The sequence below is a fragment of the Semicossyphus pulcher genome, unplaced genomic scaffold (genome assembly GCF_022749685.1).
Source record: "Semicossyphus pulcher isolate SPU_LCO1_2020_fin unplaced genomic scaffold, fSemPul1.0.p SCAF_15, whole genome shotgun sequence".
Classification (NCBI taxonomy): Eukaryota; Metazoa; Chordata; class Actinopteri; order Labriformes; family Labridae; genus Semicossyphus; species Semicossyphus pulcher.
The window spans coordinates 15,336,000-15,363,958 of record NW_027211659.1 but is presented as its reverse complement, the minus strand read 5'-3'; the positions used below and the strand labels follow the sequence as shown (position 1 = coordinate 15,363,958).

Below are 27,959 nucleotides of genomic sequence, written 5' to 3'. Positions count from 1 at the left end.
CAAAATATAAGTGTAATAAGAGGTCGATACTATCAAAAACTTTAAAAGGATGTCTGTTCTCTGTTGTGGTGCCTTCAGGTGCTTCTCCAAAAGTCACACTTTTGCGATATAAAAGTAAACTAGTCACAAATTGACTTCAGGGGCTTTGAAATAAGCTGTAAATTAGTAACAGAGAGGACACATTGTAAATTAAATTTGCTATGGCAGCAAAACGAGAAAGAAAATTTTGATAACATCATAAATATGCATGATTACAATATCATTATTACATCATCGTAAACATGGATACAGTGAGGAAGCTTCCACAAATTTGTGCTACAAAATGTAGTGCCATAACTGGCACATGTTTTGACTTATTTACATGATCAAGTACAGAAACAAAAACAGAAGTCGTGCTTAGAAGTTCATTCATGCTTGCTTCCGTTATTTCCGACTGCGCGTGAAGGCACAGTTACTTCAACTGACGTCAAAACAGGAAGCGTTCACGATATCCACGCCAGTCGAAGTGTTTGGCTGATGCTTTACCGCGCATTTCACAAGTTAGCAGTTTTTGTGTATTTCTGTGTCGCGAAGAGGTTTGACCGGTTTCTTCAAGCAAACCAAACCCCTGGATAGTTGAAACATCTGCCGTCAGATATGCAGACCGAGAAAGTGGATGAGGAGGATGCATCTCCTGAAGAGTATTTTGCCCGGTCTGATTTTACTGGCAGTGATAGCGAGCAGGTTAGAGACCTAAAGAGAAGTCTGCACAACTTCAAAGTAAAGTGTTGAGTTCAAGGGGCTAGTTCTAACTTTTCTTTATGTCACTGCAGCTTAGCTTTAGCAGCGGGGACAGACTGCTCGTGCACACAAAGGCTTCGTCAGAGTGGTGGTGGGCAGAGCTGAACGGGGTCATAGGTTATGTCCCTGCAAGCTATTTAAGCAAGGATGCTGAGGAGGAGGACACCAGCCCGGAGGACCCATGGCAAGACGAAGAATACTTCGGAAGTTATGGGACACTGGTTAGAAACGTTAAAGCATCTTACTGTTTTGCATGCATTGCCAATTAAAAGCTTAATGTAACACTTGAGAAGCATAATAAACAAAACTTTTTATTTTCTGAAAGTCTGAAGCACCTACTGACGCAACCATTAGTCTTTCCCGGTAAAAAAAATAAAGTTGCGTTGTGATTGTCATGTTGCACTGAAGGTAGGGGACTTAAAAATAACTGGAGGCATGCTTTGAATAGAATGCAACTTATTATAGGGTATGCACATAACCTAAATGAAGAAAAATATATAAGAAAACATTAACTTTCTGTCCTTTTTTCTCTATTAATTTTATTCAAAAATGCCAATATCCATCTTAAAACCTTTGTTTGTCAATTAAGGCACAGGCATAGCAATTTGATACGTTTTTGCTTTGGTATTAATGAGCGGCTGCTGTATTAATATTTTCTTCATCATACAGAGGCTTCACTTGGAGATGCTGTCAGATAAGAGCCGCACTGAGGCGTACCGGCAAGTTATTCTCAGCAACAGCGCTTCTCTGAGGAATAAGGTGGTGATGGATCTCGGCTGTGGGACTGGAATCATCAGCCTATTCTGCGCTCAGCTGGCACAGCCTTCATTGGTAATGTAAACACTCTGGATGGTGAGGGAAGTTACTCAAACACTGAAGCTCTTTCACACAATCCTGCTGCTGGTTATGCACTCTGCAATGGATAGACATTTGAATCACACTCTGTTGGACCACAGCTCAGATCCAGTCCAATTTTTGGGATTTCATTTGCAATTATATTGTGATTAAAAACTTAATATGACTCATATTGGAGTTTCCCTTTAAGTATCAACAATTCGTCAGCCCATCTATAACACTCAAATAAAGTAACACTCAAATCAGAAAAACAAGACAATTTATTTTTCTCTACAAATGTTCAAATCTCTGCCTACAACTTACCGTATCAAACATTTGTGCACTTCCACTCCCATCTGCTGGACAAGAAGTGCTGCTACATGATACAAACAGTACACTCTACATGTTTTTATCTGTGTTGTTGTAGGTGTATGCTGTAGAGGCGAGCTCCATGGCAGATTACACCAGACAACTGGTGAAGCAGAACAGCTGTGAGGAGGTGGTCACCGTGCTCCAGGCGCGAGCTGAGGAGATCGAGCTACCTGAGCAGGTGGACGTCTTGGTGTCTGAGTGGATGGGAAACTGCTTGCTGGTAATAATGACACTGCCAATGTCGATACCGATGATGTCAGATATGTAGTGAAGATTCTTCCTACTTTTGATGCTTTATCTTAGCATGTCAAGGTTTTGTTTGCTCCTTATGTTGCAGTTTGAGTTCATGGTGGAGTCAGTTCTTCTGGCTAGGGATCGCTGGCTTAGGGAAGGTGGCGTCATGTGGCCCTCATCTGCTGCCCTCACCCTGGTGCCGTGTCAGGCCCACAGCTATTATGCAGAGAAAATGTCCTTCTGGGAGCGACCCTATGGCCTGGACTTTACTCCTCTTCAGTAAGAGCTGTTTGTTTGTCAGCTTTCCTTAATGAACATCATCATTTGTCAGACTTTTCTGCTACTAACATCATCATTCTAAAGATTTTGCTCTCAGAAGTGAAGTTTAAACGTTGAGTGCATCTGATCCGTGTAGCCTGGGAGTGATGCTGTTTTTTGTGTGCTTTTTTCACATTAAGCTGGCTGACAGATATGTGTGAGTACAATTAAATTCTAATTTTACGTACATCACATTGGCTGTGAGCAACAGATTTATTACCATATTAATTGCAAAAGTGACTCTTTACTCCTCAGTACTTTACTGTCAAATACACAACACACACTCATTTATGTACATACAAATGACTTAAAGGCTACTTTCACACTGCGAGCCTTAGTGCTCAATTCACATTGTTTCAAAATGAACTGACCCGCATGCACAAAAGAACAATAACAAAAACTAGGTGCAGCACGCTGTCATACGTAAAAAAAACATGGATGCCATGGAAGTCAGCGTTTACGGTCTCATGTATAAATTGATGCGTCGTGGAAGCCAGCGAATTCGACAGCAAATGATAACGAGGACGAGGATAAAGAGAAAGAGCAATGGCTGCCACTTCAGTACAGAGGTGTGTGTGGACGCGGAGTCGGAGCTGTCTCCCATGTTTATATTTACAGGTTGACTCCCGTCAGCACAGAATTGTGCCGAATGTCGATCGATAGTGACGTAAAAGTCGCATGAATTCCGTATGACAGTTTAAACTCAGTTTGCACTGCAAAACATCGGACCTGTATCTAATTTAGGACCACATATGAAATGGACCAAATCCGATTTGAAAAGATCACATTCCATGTCATTTGTGCTGTTCACACAATGAAAAAAAAACGCATATAAGCAAAAAATTGGATTTAGGCCAGGGTTGCCTGCAGTCTGAATGTAGCCTATAGACACTACATACATTTCTATAAAAACAAAAAATCACATCCTTTATTCTTTACATGCATCCTTCATTATGCACATTTTCAAAATAAATCCAGTGTGAATGTTTTTGTTGAATTTGTATTTAAGAAGCATAAAAGGAAATAGTTACTTACCTCAAAGTCCACTTAATACATTTTCAGGTGCTTTTAGCTGCATCTCATAAAGTGCATGACTAACATATTTGTATCCTGGTTTTGCGTCTTAGCCTGGTCTCGATTACATAGAAAACAATAAACCAGATTTACTGGATATTACCAGTATACAGGTTTCTGATGATCTTTCTGTCTTTGCGTTGTGACTCACCCACGTCTCAGCCACTCCTTATCATTCCTTTTCATCAAGAGATCTTAAACTATCACATCTTTATTTAGCTGACTAAATCATTGAGTCCATGACTCACCTTCGCAAAAAGCTAAAAATGACTAGAAACCTGGATCAGGTGTTCATGTGTCACTGTACTCTGGTGTTTATCAGAGCAAACATATCAAGGTTTTCTAAAAACTTTATTAAGTGCCTGACACTAGAATATGGAGTTCGCACCCCCTGCACACACCTTTTAAAAACCTTGTTTGTAATCAACATTAAAAGATTCAAAGTTATGATACACATGTGTAAAGAGACCACAAAGTTGGATCTTTACATATTGGTCAATATGTCAAACAGTGGAATTAGGAAGTGCAGAAAAGACCGTCAAACTATTTTGCTAACATGCACACAGGAAAGCTGCACAGGCAAAGATGAGCTGTGGTCATAAGATAAGTAAAAGAAATTATACTACAAACCTCTGAAATGTTTTAGGCTTCGGTTCTGAAAGCTTTAGCAGTTACTTTTTCCACGTCTGACACAAATTCATGATAGTGACGCATAGTTTGCTACCTAATTGTGACTCAAAGCACAAACAGGTTCATCATCAGTCCTGTTGCAAAATATTTATATTCAAACACAGATAACACAACATTCTTTTGAGAGTTGAAATTAACATAATAAACACTGAGAAAAACATTAGTCATCTAATTATTAGTTAGTTTTACCTCTTGAGTCACATGAGATCTCTGTAGCCACAAGCTAATCTACTCATGTGTTAAGTGTGGTTTCATCTCCGCAGGCCCTTGGCACAGCAGGAGTTCTTCACCAAGCCAAAGTTCAGCCACCTCATCGAGCCTGATGACTGCCTTTCTGCTCCCTGCGATGTCATATGCCTGGACATGTACACTCTGCAAGTCAAAGACCTGGAGGTACTGCACCTGTGTGTGTTTCTTTAATAGAAATTCCATCTTGGTCTGTTTATAATCTTATTAGATCCGTACATATTCTTTAGGATTATTAATATTTTTAGTTGTAGGACGAATAAAGGATTTTATCTTATCCTACTGGGTTCTAAGATAGCTCTCTGTTTCATTTCTCAGGAAATACAGGCTAAGTTTCATTTTGATGTGGAGAAGCCTGGCGTTTTCCATGGATTCACCGCCTGGTTCACGGTTCATTTCGAGAGCCTGGAGACAGGAGGTGCAGCAGTGGAGCTGAACACTGGACCTAACTCTGAGTAAAGCTTAAAATAAAGGAGAAAGACATTGATTCTGTAGCAACATAAACAAAGGATAGTTTATTCACTGATAAAAGTGCGCCTTAGCTCTTGAAACAAATTACACATGCCAATACACATCATACAAATAATCAAAATTAGTGGGCCATAAATACAAATACTTTCAACTTTAAATACAATGTCTTTTTGTGTCTGTAAATGACAAATGTAATGTATTACACTATTAAATTGACTTTTTTCTCTTCAGGCCGACACACTGGAAGCAGACTCTGTTCATGCTGGACAGGCCAGTTAGTGTGTGTGCAGAGGACACCATCAGTGGAACCATTGTCCTGCGCAGGAACCCCGTCTGGAGACGCCATATGACCGTTACGCTGCACTGGAACATTAACAGCAGCACAGAGGAGACCGAAAACTGCAAGGCAAACATCACATCTTCACTTTCTACACTCCTTATCCGAGCGATTAATTGATGTTACCCAATCAGACTTTTGTACATTAAAGTAGCATCTCTTGCAAAGTGAATTTCATACATGCTTTTGCCACTAAGAGTTCACTTGTTTTTTCTCTGTCCATAGGTTGGGACAAAGACTTTCCCCATGTGGAGGTGACAGATGCCCAATCTGCGGTGGAAATCAACAGTAACACATCTTATGTGGGGTCAGTGAGGTATCAGCTGGGAGCTGCTGCTGACCTGGAATAACGTGTGATGTCATATTTATGTGAATGTGACTGTCAAACAAGGCGGGACATACAGTCCAACAGCCTGATAACTACAAACCTAAGCGATGCAGCACGCCATGAACAATGTTACAAGAGGAGATACAAGTATTAGGTACATGATAAAAATAAACAGTGTAGCATTACTGTGACATTGACACAAATGCTTACAGGGCTGGAAGGCATGAAAGGCTTAGAGAAGACAGTGCTCACAATAATCAAAAACATATTTGTTGTCTCAAGGTGCAACATGAAAAATATCCTCCACACTATACTTTCTTAATTTTTACTTTGTGCATATTGTTTTACAATAGGTGTATCATTTACATCATTTGTACTTTGTACAAGTGCTTTACATGCCAAACGGCTCAACACATTAACCATCAATTATAATGGTTAGAGATATAATTATTTTTTTATATTCAAATTGAACAATCTACATTATAGAGATGATACTCGTACCAATTTTAATAAGTCTTGTGAGCTTAAATATACATAATAAAACAACAATGTAGTATTGAGATAAATAATCATTCATGATAACATTTAATAACTTAGTACTCTTAGTTTTTGAGTGATTCAACTAAAAATTTGCTTCATGTCCCTTTCTCTAAAAATGTGAAAACATCTAAGTTGTGTGTGAGATGTTTTTTGTATAAATGGCTTTAAACACGACACAACATGACTGCCTTCTATTTGTTATAACGTGCTACGGCAGACTCATTTCTCAGTTAAAGACCACTCCTCTGGGTCATGGCTCAGTTTTACTCTTTGCTTTTGCTCTGGAGCGTGTGTTGACCTCGGAGGGTGAAGGCTGAGCAGGTAAGGACTCAGGAGAAGGAGGCCTGGAGAGTGGGACAAACAGGGGAGGTTTAACAACTTTGTATTTAACCTCTTTGTTTTTATCCCTTTTCTGCCGTAAGTGTTTATCACAGTGGTTCACAAATGTATCCAGCTTGACAAAGGTTTTGTTGCACACTTTGCAATGATAAGGCCGCTGTCCTTTGTTGAGGCGAATGTGCAGCCTGATGTATGATGATCGTACAAAGGTGCGGCAGCAGACACCACACTTCAGGTCCTCTGAGCTACTTTGTGTCTTCTGAGACTGGTTGGGCAGTGGTGCCGATGCTGGCTTGGCGTGCCCAGTGGACTCTTGAGCCTTGTGAGAGAGCAGGGTGGACAAAGAGCGAAAACCCTCTCCGCACTGCTCACACTTGTAGGGCCGCTCCCCTGTGTGCAGACGCACATGTGCCAGGAGCCCGGCCTTCTGTGTGAATGACTTGTCACAGTAGGTGCACTGGAAGGGCTTCTCGCCTGTGTGGAGCCGACGGTGGGTCTTCAGATGTGAGGCACGCCCAAAGGTCTTGCCACAATCTGGGCATTTAAACGGCCTGTCCCCGCTGTGGATTAACTTGTGTGCCATCAGGTGGGAGGACTGATGGAAGTACTTTCCGCAGGTGCTACATCTGAACTTCCTCTCCTTGTTGTGAGAGGCCAGGTGAAGGGTCAGGTGGGCAGAGGAGATGAAGGTTTTAGAGCACAGGCTGCAGCTGTGAGGGTCCAGGCGGATGCGCCGATGTGGGCGTCGACCATTGGAGAGGCTGCTACCTGCCTGGCAGGATTGACACTTAACAGGATCGTCTGCTTTGTGCACATTCTGCTGTTTAGGAGAGGCTGCCGTGTTGGCTGAATCAGGGTCAGAGTCAGACTGTGGTGGGATGAAACTGCATCCACAGTCTGTGCACTGCACAGTCTGTTCTCCCTTATCACTGGTTTTATCCAACATAGTGCTATCTGCTACCAGAGGGAGAGGGGTGGTGTCATCCTTGCACACATCATGGGGTCACCTGCAACTGACAAAACAGTTTAACAATGCTGCAGCGAAGGAAAGAATGCACAGTAGCATCATTAGCTTTATTCCTATCAAAATAAAAACTACTTCCGGATTACCTTATCTTTTTAATGCTATTTACTGACGCCGTACTGTACGTCAGTGCACGATAATCTAAAGCATGGGTCTGATGAACTGATCAGGCAGACATTTACTGGCAAGCAATCCTGTAAAACCAGAAATACACTAGCTTACTTGACAAACAAACATCTGTATTATAGGCCTCAGCTCGCCCTATACAATAAGCAGGTTGTGTCAGGATGCGATCAACAACAGATCACAAACAAAGACTTAACATACCGTATTTATTCTTCTTAAAACAATGTGCATCATTTCGAAGTAATATCCCGAAGCGCAGTTAAACATCACATTAACACAGCCGGATAACAACGGGGTGATTGTCTGTAGAAAAGCTTTTCATCTGCCTGCGTTTTCCTGCAGGAGGCTGCTGGTTTTTCTGCCTCTAAAGCGCTGCAGCAGCATCTAGCGAGCGGCGGAATAACTGTATTTCTATGCAATAATGTCGAAGGGTCAATAAAGGCACAAATATGATGAAGAAAATGCAATGTTTAAGTTCAATGTGCAGCATCCATTACAAAAATTGCTTTAGTTATAGTCTATATAGGCCTATTTTGTGTTAGATCAGTGTGAAGACAATTATTACGGTAATATGGTGGCCTGTACTGCGATTTTTGTAGTTGGACTTAATGTGCCTTAAAATGCCTAATGTTAGTTATTTTTGACAATGGACTCATCTGAACTCATCCACGGAAACAACGAGATTCCTCTTACCAGAAGAGTTTCGTTTTTTTCTAGTGGGCTGAAGAAACGACGTTAAGCATTGGCGTCGCTGCCACACTAAGTTTCGTTTCGAACAAAGTAAGCTGCATGACTGAACTTCAGAGGAAAACGAAAGAAATGATTGTGATGTGGTAATCGTGTTGTTTGGGGGCTGGACATCCGGAGCTTTTATAAACAGAAGAGCTAATGACACATAATGTCTTTCAGAACTTGAAAAAAAGCGGAGCAGATGCGACTCTCAGACTGACATGACTCAGGTAATATAATTTTACTATTTTTTTATTTACTTTCATTATTCGCATCTGTATCCTCGTTGACGTATCGTATTTTTCATACTAATATGTCGTTATGTGGGAATTTACTTACTTTTTTCTGTGTGTATTCATGCAGTTATTTCGGCCTTTTCGCCCATTTCCTGCTTTGATGTTGGCATCATTAATCCTTATAATAAAGATGCGGGGATGCGGCACGCCTCAGCTTCCGCCAGAGAAGCTTATGAATATACTAAAACAATACTGCTTTAGTACTATTGGAGCAATTGAGAAGAAATGTCAGAAATGTAATATAAGAACCTCCAGTGACTGAATTAAAATCTAAATCAGAACATCCGGAGTGGGGAGAAAAGTTCAACATGAGCCATATTTTATATTCGATGACTTCACTGCATTTTTTTCATTTTTTTCATATAAACTTGTATGTATGTATGGCCTATTAAACAATGATTAAAAAACGTGTTGGGCAGACAAAGACAGACACAAACAAGAATAAAAGACTAAATAGTCAAGATTATAGCATAATTGTATATTTTTAATTACCTTTTTAAACATTTCTAAATGAATAAAGTTAACTACACATTGTCAACTCACACTGCTCCAGATGTTTGCCCCTTTGACAGATACACTCTGCTTTATATTTGGCCTTGCCATTATTATTATTTTTACTTTTAAATAACCTGTTCCCCTAATTTCATACTGACATACTGTTTCCCTGTACCTCCACACATTAGGGAATATACAGTACAATGAGAACAATATAGTTTATATTGAGCTCTGATTAAAAAAATCCTTAGTTTTATATAATATGGCAATGATTTTTGACATTTTAGGTAAACATTCTTTATATGTGGCTTTAACAGAGTTTATGGAACATGTATTTTCATACACCCTTTTTTTTAATTTCAATGTTGTTTATCAGGATTTTAACTTGATCTTTGATTTGCTGGTTGCCAAAAATGATAAACTTAGTTTTTGCTCAGATTCAACGATAACTTATTACTATCAAACCACTTATTTAAAAGCCTACTTTTATAATACATTAATAATTCCCTTTCCAATTTGTTCAGAAACTGTTCTAAACTTTTCCTATAGCAGTATAGGTTTTGTGTAATCAGTTGCTGCAGGTGGAAATTGTTGTCCACTAGACCTGTATTGCATGCAAATTACATGAATAATAGGCTATCTATAAATAGAAATCCTTTATTTTTAGTATTATAGGTGTAATACGGGTGTTGCAGTCTGCTGCTAAAGGAGCTGCTTAAAGCCCCAGCAGTCTCATGCAGTGGGTGAGAAGAGTTGTCCATGATAGATGCCAGTTTTGATAACATCCTCCTCTCACCCATCTCTATGACCGTCTGAGTTTAGTCAATCTGTGTATTATATAATGCATTTGGCACTGATAGCAATGCTGTTGGATATTAAAAGCAGTGTATATGGTCTGGCAGAAGTATATTTTGAGTTCTAGTATTGGGCTGGTTTTTATTGGCCATTGGGCTGGTTTTGTCACACAGACCAGGCAACCCTGGCCTTAAATCATAGGGGCCGGCTCACTTGATTGACAGTTGGATACTGCTAACTGTCTGCTAAATCAGCAGTAACTGAATTTGACTTCGCCTGTTTGTGTTGTTGGAGTCTTTTGGGGATTTTTTATTGCAAAATTCAGACTAATAATCTCTCAAGTGAGATTTATGGAACTTTCTTGCTGTGCAAGAAGTATGTGCTCCAGCATTTCCAATGCCGACCGCCAGCGCCGGTGCAATTCGGGCTTCAAAATGCTTCTTCAGAAACCAGTGGGTGATGTCATTTAGACTACAGCCATTATTTATACAGTCTATAGTGGAACCCCACCAGTGACCTTCAAAAATTATGATTTAAAGCTCCTGTGAGGAACTTTCGGTTTGTGTTGATTTTGGCGCCCCCTGTGGACAAAGCTGTACCTCTTATTTCTTTGCTTGTTTTGTCCTGTGCATGCTTAAGTGGTGATTTTTTAACAAAATATCCCATCCTGCTTTCTTCAACAGTCATATGTATCACTCACTTTATATATTTTTAATATAATGTAAACAAAGGCAGCGTGCAGTTAATTGCTTCGTCTGATACCTACACCCCACCAGCGGTTTCAGGCATTAATAATGGCTATAAAATAAAATAAAATAATCAGTCTTGTCGCTGATGGTCTGGTTTGCTTTCGTAGGTCATATAGAGACATCAGAATTAATCTCAGTCTATTTCATTACCAGTGTAAAACTCTTTAACATTATTTATATTGATATCTATCATCAAGGTAACTTCTCATCCATGAGTATGCTAGTCTTCTAATTCCATATCTCATAGTTTCTTCTTTAACAAGCTGTGATTGTAATTATTGTAATATATTATTATTATTATTATTATTAATTATTGTAACTGTAATTGTGTTCGTAAGACATACATGTTGTGTTTTATAAAAACAAAGTGCCAGTTGGAAGTCCTTGGGCCTACAGCTTTGTGTTTCTCACAGTTTCTTGACTGTCTTACAGCATCAGAGCCAGGAAGGATGAGTTCCAAGGCCAAGAAAAAAACTCGGTGAGAAGAACTTTGATCAAGTTGGCTTGATTCATACATTCATTGCCATTAGATAAAACAAGTGTCTTTTTGTATCCCTTTTACATAATGCTTTGTGTATAAGGAGTCAAAGTCACATAGGCTATTCTTGTCAGTATTACAGCTCTGAATCCATTTTATTGGCCAACACCCAAACAAAAAGTCTACTTTCAAGTAAAGCACCTAAACTTAAAGGCTTAATATATAAGTCAAATATATCTTACTCTTCCTCCAGGTCATCACTATTCTTATTTGATAAGGAGGACTTGACTGTGTGGATTTGAAATTTTACATTTGTTTCTTTGACTCTCCTGCACTGTTTAGAACCTCCTTCGGGGCAACAGCACCGCCCTTCATTGACTACCTGCAGGATATTCTGCGTCGATATCCAGATGGTGGACAAATTTTGAAGGTTGGTACAAATACTGGTTATTAAAACAACTGTATATACAATTCACATTGTACTTTACACAGTTCTACAACAATCTGAGAGGCAAGTTGAAAAAACATCACAATGGTGAACCATTTTGTGATTAGTTTTGTCTCCTGTGTCAATGACCTAAGAACAGGTAAAAAAAATAGTTCTTTCAGAATATTAAATGAGAGGCGAAACGTCTTCAAGAACTTCAACCCAGTCCGGTTGCTTTTTGCATTAAACTTTGTTCAGGATATGTTTTAAAGTCCCTTAAAAACACATTTCATCACATGAAGATCGGTGAATACTTGTGAAAAAGCTTTTGGCAGGGAAGTTTTTTAAGGGTCACTTTTTACAGTGTTTATTAAAAACTCATTTCAGCCACATGACGTAGAAAACAAGAAACCATGACCACACTTTCACTCTTATTTAAAACATGGGGAATGTTTAAAATAAGAGCGAAACTTCATGTTTTCTTCCAGGTAATCTTAAATGTCTCCCTGCACTCTAAACACAAGTTGCATTAGGTATTTTTAGGTATTGACATTTATGTAACATTGTTTTGACAGGACTCTACTTAAGGCTGTTAACTGAATGAATTGTAGAAGAAATATTTCCTCTTATGCACCGCCACCTGCTGGTCATTTTGGTGGACCATTATACTGTTGTTTTTTTGTGATGTTAACATACATTAGACCTTTCTCACTGTGGACTTTTGACTTATATAACACAGGCTCAACTAATATAATGGATTATGATTGTGTTTCATTGAGTTGTGTCAATTTGAAGAATGTCCACGTGCCTGTGAATGTCCATGCCTTCATAGATAAATGAAGGCTCTGCATACCCACACAGGTGTTTTCAATTGTTCCATCTAATTAGACCCTCTAGATTCGTGTAAACTGGGACAGGACATTTGCTTGAAGTAACACGATGTCACTTTATTCATCAACAAGAATGGTATAAGGGTATGTTTCCCTCCTGACCGGACCAGTGAGGCAGTCTTAAACCAGACAATATACTGAAAACACCTGTGTGGCAGTTGTGCAGAAGAACATGGGACCTTTAGTTTTACCTTTGGTCTGCTAAGTTTTGTTAATGTTTTTTTCTTTGGTCATCAGGAGCTCATTCAAAATGCAGATGATGCTCAAGCCACAGAAGTGGTTTTCATCCATGATGAGAGAAGCTATGGGGCAGAGAGCCTTTGGACCGATGACTTGGGAGAATACCAAGGTATGCAAGATCATCAGAGAAGAGCAGTGTTTTTAGGGAGGATATCAACATCAGTTACTATTTAATTTCACAGATGTAGGATAGTATCTCCATTATGTTATCAGATGGATTTACACTAGTCTGTTGATCATAAAAACCTACATTCGAATGATTTATTAAAGGAATGCCTTAGCCTCTGTAGCATTTCTACCCTGCTGAGACATAATTTTAAAAAGCATTCAGAACAGAGAGAATAGAAAACACACTGATGTATAAATAACATTTTTTCCTTCTACTAAAGGTCCTGCTCTCTACGCCTACAACAACGCAGCCTTCACCAATGATGACTGGAAGGGAATTCAGATGGCGGGGAGGAGTGTAAAGCGCAATGACCCAAACAAAGTTGGGAGGTTTGGAATCGGCTTCAACTCTGTTTACCACATAACAGGTGAAACTAATTTGCTTACCATATACCCAGAAGTTGCAGTCCAACTTTAGATCCTTAGAGAACATGTCTGGTTCATGGCAAAATATTTGTTTCAATTTCACAGATGTGCCAAGTATTTTCAGTTCTGAGCACCTTGGCTTCATGGACCCTCAAGAAAAAATATTTGGAGAAAGAAATGGCGGTTTCTTGTGGTCTTTGGATGATGAAGAACACCAAGAAGCTCTGATGAATATGCGTGATCAGTTTCAACCCTTTCGAGATATTGTTTCACTCGTAAGTAGACAAGACTGGTCAGAAGTCATCACAGAGGATCAGCACTTTGACGGGACGATCTTCAGGTTCCCCTTGCGTAACAGGCCATCAGAAATTTCAGACAATCTTTATGACTCTGAGAAGGTGGTTGAGCTTTTTGATAGCTTCATTGCAGATGCAGAGTTAAGCCTCCTGTTCCTGAAAAACGTGTCCTCTGTGTCCTTGATACATATCAATGTACATGGCACTGTAAACACCAGACTGGAAGTGAAATCCTCAGTCCCAACAGATGTCATTTTGGAATCAGAAGACCAGTCAATGATTGAGGGTTCGACAAGGTTCAAACTGATATCCCTGGACTCAGAAGACCACAAAGAAACAAAGTGGCTTGTGACAACATGCACGATGAAAGAGGGAAATGTAGAAGATCTCGATTCGCTTGCAAAAAAGTTGAGCTTTTTTCCCCAAGTTGACTTGGCCTTTCCTTGTGGTGTGAAGAGGGACAGCAGGGAGAGTAGACTGAGCTGCTTTCTCCCCCTTCCAAACAATGAATCCAACAAGACCGGATTCCCGGTATATGTCAATGCATGCTTTGGCCTCACTGACAACAGAAGACAAATCAAATGGCAAGAGGAAGACCAGAAACATGACGAACATGCTGTGTGGAATGAAATGCTGATGAATGAGGTGCTTCCAAAGGCATACGTCATGATCATTCAGGATGCTATCAAACTCGCCCAAGAATCTCTTCTGCCTGTCTCCTCTGTTTATGACCTGTGGCCAGATATCGCCAAGATAAAGCACAGAGAAAAATGGTATGCCGTTGCCCTGGATGTTCTTCATCACTTATTCGGACAGAATGTGGCCGTCCTCTCTTTGGACAAAGATGAGAAAAAGTTCATTACCCCATCAGAAGCTGTGTTCCCCTGCAATGGTCCAACAAGCTCTGACATACTGACCGCCATAAAGAGAACCTTGGTTTCCTGTGGAGAAAATCTTGTCACATTACCAGAGAGTGTTACAAGAGCTATAAATGAGGCTTACCCACACCACAACACTCTTAAACAAGTGACTCCAAAGTTCCTAAGGGACATTCTCCACAGGATCGGCGTGCACAACATCTCAAAAGACGACAAACTCTTCCTTTTGGAGTACGCTTTGAGTGATGGAAAATACAAAGAACTCAAGGGTCTTCAGTTGCTTCCCCTCAATGATGGCTCTTTCAGATCTTTCACAGACAGAGAGGATGACACTGCTTTAATCGACAGCGATCTATTTCCAAGGTAGGCTTCTTATTTTTGGCTTTACCATTATGGCTAAATTTGTGTTTGGTATTGGAACCTTGAGATGTTTTATTTCAACAGGTTTCTGCTATTTAACACTGTTGAACACAAGCAAAAAAATCACTTCCACAATTACTATTTAATTGTTTTTTCTATTGTATTAAATGAATAATTGATGACTGACAAAAAAGTGGACTTACAAGAGCCCTTTTTACATCGCGATCCCGCCACAGCACCGTAACGAAGCTACGGTGTCATGCCGCCTTTGCCATTAGTCATTTGACCATGCAACGTCGGCGTGAACAAACAGCTCATGCTTCACCTACACGCACACGCCCTGCTGGCTCCGCCATTTAGCCTCTGTTACTACCTCCAATGCCGACTCAAAGGCGAAACGACTTCACGCCACCATTTGGCCTCCATGTGTTTAACATAGAAGACAAGACGTAACAGAAGCGTAATAATCACGTGTTGAACTGTCAATGTAAAAGGAGCTATTCAGCTGTAGGACCTTAACAACTTCAAACTGCTTTGTACTGATATTAAGGAAATCGTTCAAATATTGTAATTAAGTTTATTTCTGTTGGTTTGGATTTAGATTGTAAAAGTGCCAATTTTTGGTGACTCAATATGCATAAATGTATGCACATGTACTTGTTGTTATACATGCACAACAAATGAACCTTTTTTGTGTGCAGAGTCCTTCTGCCATGCTGCAAGCACCTCTTCATCCCCGATGATCTCAGTCCAGTTTGCAGTGACCATCTGAAGGAACTTGCCAGAAAAAGTAGGAATGTCATGGCATATAGCGTTTTAAAAGTCATTAACATAGGTCATATGCATGTCCAGGTGATACATATCTAAATATTTGATTTTTCACAAATCTGTCTTTCAGAAATTTTCAAGGTCATCAACATTGATGCAGAACAGGTGGCTGAATATACAAGGAGATATTTGCCACAGGACTGGGAACAGAAGAGAACAGGGCTTGTTACCTGGGACACCAGCAGCAGTCAACATCCACCTTTAGACTGGCTCCAAGAATTCTGGAAATTTCTCAACACGCACTTCAAAGAGTTAAGTAAATTCACTGGAATGCCTTTAGTACCGGTTAGTCCCCTGTCTCATGGTCAACCTGTATCACTAGCAAGACTACAGAAGAATACAACTCTCATTTTTCAGAAGAGCAAACAGATAAACCTGCCAGAAAAAATAGCTCAGTTGGTGAACAAGGTCGGTGGCACAGTGGTGAGAGGAAACGAGTGTCTCAAGCACGAAGACCTAGACTCGTATGTATTGTGCCCATCTCCAACAAGTGTCATGAAAATCTTTGAGAATTTAGGTTCTCAGAATCTCATCAGGGAACTCATGACGACCTCTCATGAAGCACGAGAAGAACTGAAAGATTATCTGTCTCGTCTTAATTCTCTTTCAGCCACTGAGAAAGATTTACTCTTACAGTTGCCTCTGTTCCAAACCATGAAAGGATCCTGTGTTGCAGCGAAAACAAAACAGGCTGTGCTTCTTATTTCTGGTCTAACAGTACCAACAGAGTTCCCTATGCCTGATTCAGTTGTGCAGTGTGCAACTGAAGCTGATCGCAGACTGTTACAGCTGCTCAAAATTAACCTCTTGGACACAGCTGAAGCAGTCAATCTCCTCATTGACTGTATTGAGAGGGGAACTTGCAAAAAAGAAGACATTGAGAAAATCATGACTTGGATTTTACAGCATGGAAATATCCTTTTCTCTCAAAATCAGACCTTGAAACGCAGATGTAAAGACCTGAGCTTTATTGGAGTGAATGGAGACCTGAAAAAGACCTCAAGCTTTTTTGATCCAAGGATTCAAACCTTTAAAGACATCTTTGAGTCAGATTTCTTTCCCCCACCTTTATTCACTCAAACATCACAGATGCTTAAGAGCCTAACAGATCTCGGATTGCAGAATAAAGAAGCAGATGTGTCACCAGATCACTTGATACACGCTGCCACACTGATTGAAAAACAGCAGGTCGTCTCCCAAACAGAGGCTCGCAAAAGCGCTCGGGTCCTTTTGAAGATGCTGGATACCAATGATCTACTGTCAAAGTTTTCTCTTCAGCAGCTTGATCGCTTCAAAACGCTAAAATGGGTACCAGAACCTGATAATGGCAAAAAGCCCTGCAATGACAAACCTCAGAAAAGGTGTTTCTTCTGTCCGGATGAAATGAGACATTCCATGTACAAGGACATTGTTGGGCATGTGATGCCTCTGGTGGGAGAGTTCAGTGACAGAGTTAGCAGCAGACTTGGTCTCAAACGTCTACCCCCACCTGAAAAAGTAATAGAGAATTTGTCAGTCTTGAAATCAAAAGCAGAGAAAATGGCCGATCCTGACACAAATTCAGATTTCAAAAAGAAGTTGCATAGCATTTACAAACACATGCAAGACCACATCGCTGAATTTACAAAGATAATGAACAAGGACACACGCTGGCTTTGGAGCTGCGACCAGTTTGTATCACCACAGGATCTGGTTCTACAATACCCACCGAATCTAGACCTGAGCTCTTCCATTGGGAAGGTGCCAAATGAATTTCTGCCCTACAAGACATTGCTCCAGAAGTTTGGCCTGAGAACATCGCTGTCAGATGAAGAAATTATTGGCATTCTTCATTCTATCCAGCAAACTGTTGAAGGAAGGAAACAGCCATGTGCAAATTCCTCTGAGTTAAAAATGGCCATAGAAATTCTTAACTGGCTTTGGAGAGAGAGGAAGAGAGTTGTGGATGACATCCCAGTGCCAGTCCTCACAGAAGGTGAACAATATACCCTTAAACCCCTGTCAGAAACAGTCTTCTGTGACGTAAGCAAAAGTGGGTTGAAAGAGCTGAAACACAGCCAGGAGGACATTTTCGTCATTCACGAGGAAATCCCAAAAGCAACGGCAGAATGGCTGAACATCCGATTTCTGAGTTCCCATATCCTTGCTCCAGAGTTGGTGGGAATAGAACAGTTTGGACAATCTGAACCGATAACAACAAGGATTAAAAACATTCTTAAAGAGTATGATGAAGAAAGTGACATCTTTAAAGAGCTCATTCAAAATGCAGAGGATGCTGGGGCAAATGCTTGCAAGTTCTTGATGGATTTCAGAGTGCACAAAGATGCCCCTGAAAGTCTCATTGACCCTGACATGACCCTTTGTCAGGGACCTTGTCTTTGGGCATTTAATAATGAACAGTTCACAGCTGAGGACTGGGAAAACATTGTCAGAGTTGGCGCAGCCTCAAAGGAAAACAAGGTAGAAAAAATTGGAAAGTTTGGACTTGGATTCAATACGGTATATCATGTGACAGACATTCCTTCTATCCTCAGTGGCAACAGTCTTCTCATACTTGACCCAAATGTAACTCATCTAAAGAAACACATCAAACATAAATCAAATCCAGGAATCAAGCTGGATCTCTCTCAGCAGCGTCTTTTTCATTGGTTTCCTGGTCAGTTTGGGCCATATGAACGCATCTTTGACTGTAATTTCACCGGACAATGTCTCCCTGAACCCTATCCAGGCACTCTGATCAAACTTCCTTTCCGAACTGAAGAAGAGGCCCTGAAGTCAGAGATAAGCTCAAAGGTGTACCTCAGAGACAATATTCTCACTTTTCAACAGGACTTTACCAGGAATTCACAAACTCATCTGCTTTTTCTGAAGAACATCAATACATTATCTCTACAAAATATAGCGAATAATGTATCAACTCCACCAAGAGATGACGAAATAAATACTGTCATCACTGTCTCCAAGACCACTATGAGCACAATAAGGATTCCAGATGAAACTAGTGTGTCACTGCAGATTAAAGCTGAGAAATCATTAAAGAAACTTGATGGAAAATGCAAAGAGGTTATTGACTGCTGCAATGTCAATGTTGTCCAAATGACAAGTGAGCAATCTGGTGTAACCAAAGTCCAGTCCTGGCTCCTGTATAACTGTTTTGGTACACATCAGTCTTTGCAAATGGCCCTGCAGGAAAACAAAAAAGCCACATTCTCTTTACCCATTGGAGGAATTGCTGTGCCTTTGCAAAATGATCCAGAAACAAAGAAACTGACTCCTTTACAAACAGATCTGGTTGGACAGGCATTTTGCTTCCTTCCTCTGTCTATTCAAACAGGTCTCCCAGTCAATGTAAACGGAACATTTGCAGTGACGAGCAACCGAAAAGGTCTGTGGGAGAGTGGAGTGAAACATGACTGGAACAAAGCCCTTCTTCAGGATCCTGTAAGGACCGCATATGTGGATGCACTGTTGGTACTTAAAAAAATGTCTGAAGACAAACAACTGGAACATTACCAGTATCACACCTTTTGGCCTGATAGAGAGAAAGTGAGTGAAACGTTCAAGCCTCTGGTGGATGCATTTTACACTGCCATTGCCCAGCAAAACATTGGCCCAGAGCTCTTTAGCGATGGAGAACATTGGTGCTCAATGAACAATGCAATATTCCTTCACGAGAGTATTGAAGAGGACAAAGAGATCAGTCAACTTGCAATGCAGGTGTGCAAGAAAAATGCAAAAGCAAACAACCATGTTGTTCCCCTTCCAATGTGGTTAAGAAATAGCTTCAGACAGGCTGGCCTAGAAAAGGTCCTACAGAACAGAACATGGGACTGGGAAAAGTTTTACCAAGAAGCAGTGTTTAACAACCTTGGTACCATGGACCCTCAAATTACAAACACTCTTGTGTTGCATGCTATTGACCTAAACATCAAAGAAATTGACAATCTACTGGTCCGCTATCCATGCATCCCCACAACAGGCGGGCAGCTCCAGTATATCAAGAAACTTGTGAATCCGTCAGGGAAAGTGGCCTGTCTTTTTGATCCAGAGGAAGGACGCCTGCTTGGTGGCACCAAAAAGGACTTTTGCGCTCCCAAAAGGATTCAACGCTTGATGGAGCTTGGAATGGCAAATGATAATCTCCCTTTGGAAGACATCACAGAGAAAGCAGGCACAATCACCAAAACCTGGAGCATTGACAAAAAGAAAGCATATGGGCATTTGAAGTGCCTTCTTGAGCTTATGAAGAGTCACATGTATGATGAAGACTCTACAGTCCTCTGGGAAACACTGAGGAGGATGGAATTTCTCCCTGCACTTGAACCTGGTGTTACAAAAATGGAAAGAAATGTAACTCTTAAAAGACCCACTGATATTTTTAGTGACAACTGCGCACTTCTTGTTAACATGAAACAACCAGTGCTGGATAATACCAATTTGAAAATACACAACAATGATCCAGTCCTAAAATTTTTGGGAGTTCATGACAGTCCAAGCCCTGAGCAAGTGTTTCAGCAGCTGCAAGAAGCATGTAAGCAATCTAAATGCACTGACGGATCCATGCTTCGGGAGATAGCATATGAATGCTATAAGTTTCTTGATCACTGGCTTCTGGATTCTGGTGATTCCACCTTCATTTCACAGAGAGCAAAATCATTCCCATTCATTCTTGTTGGCAGCACATTTGTAAATGTGAACTGTGTGGCAGAAAATGAGCAATTTGAAGCAAAACCCTACCTTTATGTTCTTCCACCTGCCTATAGTTTGTTTAAGAGGCTCTGGGAAAGCGTCGGTATTACAGAACATTTTACAAGCAGTCAGTTTCTAACTGTGCTTCAGAGACTGCACTCTCAGCATGGCAACACGCCCCTACCAAAGAGTGATCTATCCATTTGCCTCACAATTTTAAACAAAGGAATATACGAAGCCCATGAAAAAACAACAGATGACTTCCTAATACCCAATGAACATGGTGTTTTACAACCTGCAAGTGAGATGTTTTACAACGACAGCCCATGGTTGCCTGAAGTGGCTTCAGGTGTCACATTATGTCACAAGAACATCGCACGTGCAATGGCTCGCCACTTTGGAATCAAAACAACTAGGCATCATACCCTGCAAAACCACGTAGTTGAGAACATGTCTCCATTTGCGTTTCATTTTGAACAGCAGGAACAACTAACTGTTCGTATTGCGAACATAATTTCAGCCTATCCAGCAAAAAAGGATATCCTGAAAGAGCTTATCCAAAATGCTGATGATGCAGAAGCAACAGAAATTCATTTTGTTTGGGATAAACGACAGCATGGCAAAGAAAAAACATTTGGAAAGAGATGGAACAGTCTGCAGGGTCCAGCACTGTGTGTGTTCAACAACAAGGTCTTTTCTGATGCTGACCTGAAAGGCATTCAACAGCTGGGAGAAGGAGGAAAGCACAACTCTCCAGGAAAGACAGGAAAATACGGAGTTGGATTCAACTCTGTGTACCATCTCACTGACTGCCCTGCAATCCTCACTGGAGATGAACTACTCTGCATTTCTGATCCCAATCAAAAATTCATTGAAAGTCCGTCAGACAAACCACCATCAGGCACTGGCTATAAGCTAGCAGACCCTTTCAAGAACATGATCATTGATGTCTACAGATCATTTCTGCCTGACAAATTTCCTCTTAAGGATGGCACAATGTTCAGATTACCTCTAAGGACAGGTACCATGGCAAACAGCTCTAAAATATCACAGCAGGGAGTCACTGAACGTGACATGGAAGAACTTTGCTCTGCCCTCTCTGAAAATCCTGAAGGACTCATTCTGTTTTTGAAAAACATCTGCAAAATAGAAGTCCATGAAATCAATGAACACTCAGGGGAACTGAAAACCATCTTTGCAGTTGAAAAAACTGTGCCACAAAGTAGCATTGAAGAAAAAGATTCTTTTGTAAAACTCAGACTACAAGCACTGCAGTCAGACAAACCAACAACGCCACACAAAGCCATTTATGGAACTGTGATTTCAACATCAGCTAAAATGCAAAGTAAGTGGATCATTGCTGAACAGTTTGGCTCACTTAAAAACAGTGTGCAAAAAGCAATAAAAGAGTCTGAGAAACTTCCCCAAGCAGCAATAGCAGCTCGTGTGAGCTCAAAGATTGGTACAACTTCAAGTCCTGCACCATCCAGCTGCCTAGATTTCGATGGAGAAGCCTTTTGTTCACTTCCTTTGCCAGGGAAAACTGGACTGCCAGTGCATGTCAATGCAAACTTTGAGGTAGATTCTGCCAGAAGAAGTCTATGGAAAGAAGATGGGCAGAGTCAAAAATCTGACTGGAATGAATCTTTGAAACTGAATGTAATTGCTCCCCTGTATGCAGATTTCCTTCATTACATCAGCCGTAAGATTGCTAATAAGAAGGTCCCTCTTGCACAAATGGAGTCATGCTTCAGTAGCTCGTACTTGTGCTTTTGGCCATCTGTGACCAAGGATGTTGTTCAGGAGTGGCATGAAATGATACATGAAGTATACAGATCAATCAAAGAGAGAGGCCTTAAAGTGATTCCAGTGTTGAAGAGTTCAACACGTAAAGCTGCAGAGCGAGAAATAAGGGAATACTCTTTCGACTGGTGTGACATCAGTAAAACTGAACCAACCAAGGCACTGTACATGACACACTCAGTATATGATGAGATTAATCCCATTTTGGAAGAACTCGGAATGGCATTGGTTCCTTTTTCCACGACAATGCAAAAAGTTTGGAATGGTTTCAAAGCTGCTGGCATTCAAGTGAAAGATGTGAATCCTTCAACTGTGCTGACTTTCCTGAGGGAGAAACCCCTCAATGACCCAGCCCACACAGACAGTCAATTACCCCTGCCCATAACCTCCACCCTGATCAGAGATGAAACAAGATGTTCAAAGCTCTTGGGTTACTGCTTGAAAGACCTCGCCTATAAAAAACTCACAAAGGATCATTGTAGTTTACTTGAAGGGCTTCCACTTCTTCTCACGAGAGATAAAGTTTTGAGAGTGTTTAACTCCAAATCTCCCAAGCTGATATCAAGATATGACAGTCTGTTTGCTGGCAATGAGGACCAATTTGCAGATCATCAGACCAACAAAGAGCACAGTAGTGTTCTGCAAACTTTAAACTTTGTCAAAAGTATAACAGTTCCCTGTGCAGCAGGATATCTGAAGCCTTTAATTAAGCAACATCTTCAGAAATGTGAAATTGATCCACACAGTGGCCTCCATGTCCCAAACGAGCCAATGTTGAATTGGCTGAAATTACTTTGGTGGTTCTTAACAAGCCAAATCAAACCTGCAACATCTAGCGGTGACGAACTGTCAAAGTCAAGTCTGTCAATGAATGATTTGAAGCAGCAATTCAATGACTCCTGCATTCTACCAGTTGTGTGTCCAAGGTCAAACAACAAGCACTTCCTGCTAGCAATGAAGGACATGCAAAGTGTGATTCAGTTTGCCAAAGATACAGACATATCAAGCATCCTCTTTAAACTTGGTTTCATGAAGCTGGACAGTGTATTCTTCTCTAAGGTACAACAAGTACAGGGATGTTTAGTTCTACACCCTGAACTTTTGGATGTGAATGATAAAAGCTCCATGTTGGACCAGCTCTCCAAGATTAAGCACTCAGAGTTTTCCCAGCTTTCCACTGTTCAAATGAAAGAGCTTCAGGTTTTCTTGCAGTCTGGTGAATCCAAGTCCAAAGACAAACAAGATTATCAGAGAAAGCTGAAATCTTTACCATTATTTGAAACAATAAAAGGTAGCAGAGTGACGATTGATGGACAACAGGTATTTATCCTCAACAGCACATGTTCAAGATCATTTCCAGATTTGTTTCTCCTGCACCACAGCACCAGTATCTGTCTTCAAAACAACCCAGAAAACATCATGCTGTCACAAATACTGAACATTCAAATGCTGAATGATTTGGAGTATTTCATGAAGTTCATTCTGCCTGTTGTACACACACTCACAGAGAAGCAAATGCTTCAATGCCTAAAACTGTTGCTGTCGCCACAGCACAATTTCAATTATTGTCAGTACAAGGACAAAATCATCTCCTCATTGAAGACAGTGAAACTGATTCGCAATTCTCAAGGGAAATTGGAGACGGCATCATACTACTTTGATGACAGTGTCGAGCTATACAAGAAAATGTTGCCCCAAGAGAAATTCGTGCCTGAGAGATTTTGGACGGAGTTGTGTGAAGGAAATCTGCAAACACAAGGAGATCCAAAACAGTTACTCAGAGAACTTGGAATGAGGCACATTGTGTCGAAAGATGACATCATAAAATTTGCTCACCAGATAGAATCAGAAGTGCAAGGAAATGGTCCACTTGAAGAGTTGAAACGAAAATCATCATTGCTTTTCACTGAAGTCTTGTCTTTAGTGAGTAACGACTTTAACAAAGTGGACAATTTGCTGGAGAGCATAGCTGACATCAAGTTCATTTTTCCTGTGAAAATTAAAAAGGAACTGTGCGACTATCACCAACCATTTGCTGCTGAAAGAACTGCTGTTAAAATCAAAGGATCTTTGATTGAAAGTGATCCCATGCATCAAGAACTGATTTGGTCTTCGATGCCAATTATACATCTACTATTTAAGTCAAAGAAGCTCCTGGAAAAGATGGAAAAAGCTGGAGCTCATCAACAACCACCTTCAAACTGTATAACCAGTAACATGAGCAACATCTGCCAGTCGCCCTGTGACACTGACCACTTGATCAAAATCCGTGCTGGAGTGTTTCGAAGTTCCTACGCTTACCTACAAGCAAGCAAGTTTGAAGGCCAAAAACTGGCTGGTCTTCCTGTCGTGTTGGTTGAAAGAGACAAAGAACTTGTGAGGTCTGATGATACGTCTTTTTCATTCAAGCATCACCAAGAGTTCAGGCCATATTTGTACATTATTTCTCCACAGGATGTCAAGTTCGAAGAGTTCTTCAAGAAAATTGGTGTAAATGACCAACCTACTGCAGTGCAGTATTGTAATGTTCTAAGAGCTGTTAATGCAGATTCCCATGATAAACCACAACTAAACCCAAACCAACAGAAAACTGTGAAAAGGGCTGTTCAGCAGCTTTTTAAGTTAATCCGATCTCAAGGAAATCAGTCCCTTGTTGACGATGTAAAGTCTCTATATCTTCCTGCAGTAGATGGCAAATTATACCCATCATGCACACTCTACTACAATGACACAGTGTTTGAGACCAAAAGGTTAGAAGGAGCACTGAATGATAAGTTCCTCTTGCTTGAGAAGCTCAGTGAATGCCATTTGGGCAGTGACCTCTATGAGCATTACCAGTTGCTGCAATTGATGCCTCAAAAATTCCAGCCAAAAATGCTAACTCAATACACAGAGGAGAAAATAGTGGAATCACACATGCAGCCGTGCGAGTTTGTGACTGAATGTGCATTTCGTGGATGGTTTGACAAACATCTTACTTCTGGAGTGTTTACACATGGACTGATTTGTCTTATTAGAGAGCAGTCTAAGGGAGACATAACAGAAGAAGATGCTGCTGACATGTGCAAGAAGACTTTTGGCAGTATTCAGATTATCTGCTGCGAAAACCTGAAAACTGAGCTTTGGGTGGATAAACAGCCACTTCACCAAACTGCCACTAAAACAGATGTTTATGTCAAACAAGAGCAACAAGGTTGCGTTTTTTACTTAAAACACCACGACGATATGCTTCTCAAAGTGTTATTTGACATCAACATGACATTGGCACGGGAGATTAATTCACTTTTAGATAACAGAGTTGCATTAAATCACATCCCAGCCATCGGACAACTTCTCACGTGTGAAACTCTGCAAGATGTTCAGAAACTTCTGGCTAAGTATGAGATCCATGACAGTGCCAAAACTAAAAGTTTCCGCTTTGACCCACCAACTCCTGGGACAGCTATTCCAGAGGAATGGCATGATTCCTTGGACATGAACATCCTCAATAACTTTGAAGAGGGGGAATACGTTGGCTACAGCACTAACGACAAGTACATTTATGCCATTATTGTTGAAGAACTGCCTGGTCACTCTGGACAATATTTACGACGATACAAAATAAACATTGGAGAAGATGAGCCAACTGAAGTCAGCTGTCTTGACCTGTTTCAGTTTAAACGTCAAACCAAACCAGAACCTAAAGGGGCAACTTGCACGTCTGCAGAGGCTTCTTGTATGGAGTTGGTGCCACTAGCAGGAGCTGTGCCACATTCTTCTTATCCATCAACACCAAGCTCTTCATCTACAAGATCCTCACCCACCTCTATTGATGAAGCTAAAAGGGAAATTGACAAATGCTTAGCAGAGATCTGGACTCTTCCTGAGGAGGAGAGGAATAAAGCCATCAAACGACTGTACCTGAGATGGCACCCTGACAAAAACCCAGACTACACATCACTGGCCACCGAGGCATTCAAATACTTGCAGAATAGAATTGAAGAGCTCAGCAAAGGCAAAGGCAGTGGCAAAACTGCAGGCTCGTCGTATCAAGGCGGAAATTCAAATTTCAACTTCTCAAACTTCAGCAACTTCTATCAGCAATGGGATCAGGAGGCGAGGCGTCACAGAAACAGTCGAGAGAGTTACTCTAGAGGACACAATTCCTACAACTTTTGGACCCATAATGAAAACGTCCCGAGGCCAAACAGAGAAGAGGCCCAGCGCTGGTGTAGACAGGCTCGCTGTGATCTCAGTGCAGCTCACAAAGACGCTGGCGCTGGGAGCACAGAGTGGTGTCTGTTCAAAGTCCATCAAGCAGTGGAAAAGTCTCTTATAGCTGCAGCGTACAAAAGACATGGGCAACGTCCCACCAGCAGCTGTATTTCCGCCATGGCTACACAAGTTTCCCGCTATAACCTCCAACTGAAAGTTTTGCCTGAAATGGTTAGAAATCTGAAGATGCTCGGAGTGGATGCCAAAAAGACGCAGTATCCTAACTGCCACCAATTTCCTCATATTCCAAACGGGCAGTTCAAGACAGAGAATGAAATGCCAGCAATTAACAAGGCAGCCGAGCTTCTCAGTAAAGTTGAGGCATATGTGGATTAGGGATTCAAGCCAAACAGGCATGTCATGTTGTCTTTTTTTTGTTGTTGAAATGTTTGTAAAGGTAATCATGGTGTGCGATTGAAACATGAGAAACAGAATGAAAAAGGTTTTTCTAATAAAGATTATTCACTGAAGGCCAACACATGGGTCACTAAAGGAAATTGTAATGAAAATATATCTATCATAATTTTTTCAATGTTGTAAACATTTATTACAAGTCTTTCAAACAGTGTTATAACCACTCACTGATGATCGATCAATGTTTGACTTTGTTCAGAAAATTAATAATTAAAGGGTTTTTTTCCATGTTATTTACATAACTATTCATTGGTGACCAATACAATGTACAAGGTCCAATGACAAAGGCATTGTTTTCTATTCTGATTACTGTATCACTTTAATATAAATGAAGGTTTTTTTTGTAATGTTGTACTTATTACTCACAGTAGTTATAGTGACGTAGTATAACTACTCACATGATCATTATAAAAGCTTTTTGATTCTATTATGAAAATTCAAATATGAGTAGTTGTTTTTTTTCTTTGTTGTAAAAATAGATTCTCAATGAGGACCAATCTAATTACTGTATGACTTTGTTATGAAAATGCATATTCACAGTTATTTAGCAATGTTGTAGACTTAGAGCAGTGTAATCCCTGCACAACCTTGTTATGGTTTGTTATCATTTATAACTACTCGCTGAGGATACATATAATCGCTGTTATACTTTGTTTGGACAAGGCACAATAATTCTTCTTGCCAGTTTGATTACCTGAACCTTTGAAATGTGTCAAAATAAAAGTGATTAAACTGCAATTTCTGTTTCATAGTTATTTTACCAAAGTAAAATGTGATGCTTTGTAACGATATCTAGTGAATTTGTCATTTTTACTTCCTGTGTCCTTTTTCATGACTGAAAAACTAACTAAGAATACTATGATCAGCAAGGCATTGGATAGTGATTGCGTATTATGGCTTTATTTAATTAGCATACATACCTCTGCACCTCTGGGTTTCCTGTTTTTTAAATCTTAACACTCCTAATTCTGTCATACTGATCATATACAGGTTTTTTTTACAACCTACCAGATGTTTAAAGGATATTTCTGCAATATTAAGTATGACCAATATTTAAGACCAATTAAATCTGCAGGCTAAAATAACATTTT

General features: G+C 40.4%; 3 protein-coding genes across 5 annotated transcripts; 2 read left to right on the top strand and 1 right to left on the bottom strand.

Annotated features, from left to right (window-relative positions):
• Window positions 1-636: 636 nt before the first annotated feature.
• prmt2 (protein arginine methyltransferase 2) lies at window positions 637-6,449 on the top strand. The gene is made up of 9 exons (XM_069663823.1): window positions 637-723; window positions 813-1,001; window positions 1,450-1,611; window positions 2,042-2,206; window positions 2,324-2,499; window positions 4,566-4,695; window positions 4,867-5,003; window positions 5,251-5,425; window positions 5,582-6,449. The coding sequence occupies exons 1-9, from the start codon at window positions 637-639 to the stop codon at window positions 5,612-5,614; spliced, it is 1,254 nt and encodes a 417-aa protein (XP_069519924.1). The 3' UTR covers window positions 5,615-6,449.
• Window positions 5,036-8,469, bottom strand: LOC138592927 (zinc finger protein 436). Of its 3 annotated transcripts, none has more exons than XM_069663826.1 (2): window positions 8,407-8,469; window positions 5,036-7,576 (listed from the first exon to the last, which is right to left on the bottom strand). In XM_069663826.1, the coding sequence occupies exon 2, from the start codon at window positions 7,507-7,509 to the stop codon at window positions 6,475-6,477; it is 1,035 nt and encodes a 344-aa protein (XP_069519927.1). In that variant the 5' UTR covers window positions 7,510-7,576; window positions 8,407-8,469; the 3' UTR covers window positions 5,036-6,474. The 3 variants fall into 3 exon arrangements, with proteins under 3 accessions (XP_069519927.1, XP_069519925.1, XP_069519926.1); XM_069663824.1 differs by lacking the exon at window positions 8,407-8,469 and adding an exon at window positions 7,915-8,044; XM_069663825.1 differs by lacking the exon at window positions 8,407-8,469 and adding an exon at window positions 7,915-8,044 and having other exon boundaries at window positions 5,036-7,570.
• Window positions 8,470-11,226: 2,757 nt separating this feature from the next.
• On the top strand, window positions 11,227-27,562 carry sacs2 (sacsin molecular chaperone 2). The gene is made up of 7 exons (XM_069663376.1): window positions 11,227-11,255; window positions 11,598-11,685; window positions 12,810-12,921; window positions 13,202-13,348; window positions 13,452-14,883; window positions 15,582-15,670; window positions 15,779-27,562. Exons 1-7 carry the CDS (start codon window positions 11,227-11,229, stop codon window positions 26,788-26,790), a joined length of 12,909 nt encoding a protein of 4,302 aa, XP_069519477.1. The 3' UTR covers window positions 26,791-27,562.
• The last annotated feature ends 397 nt before the right edge of the window (window positions 27,563-27,959 follow it).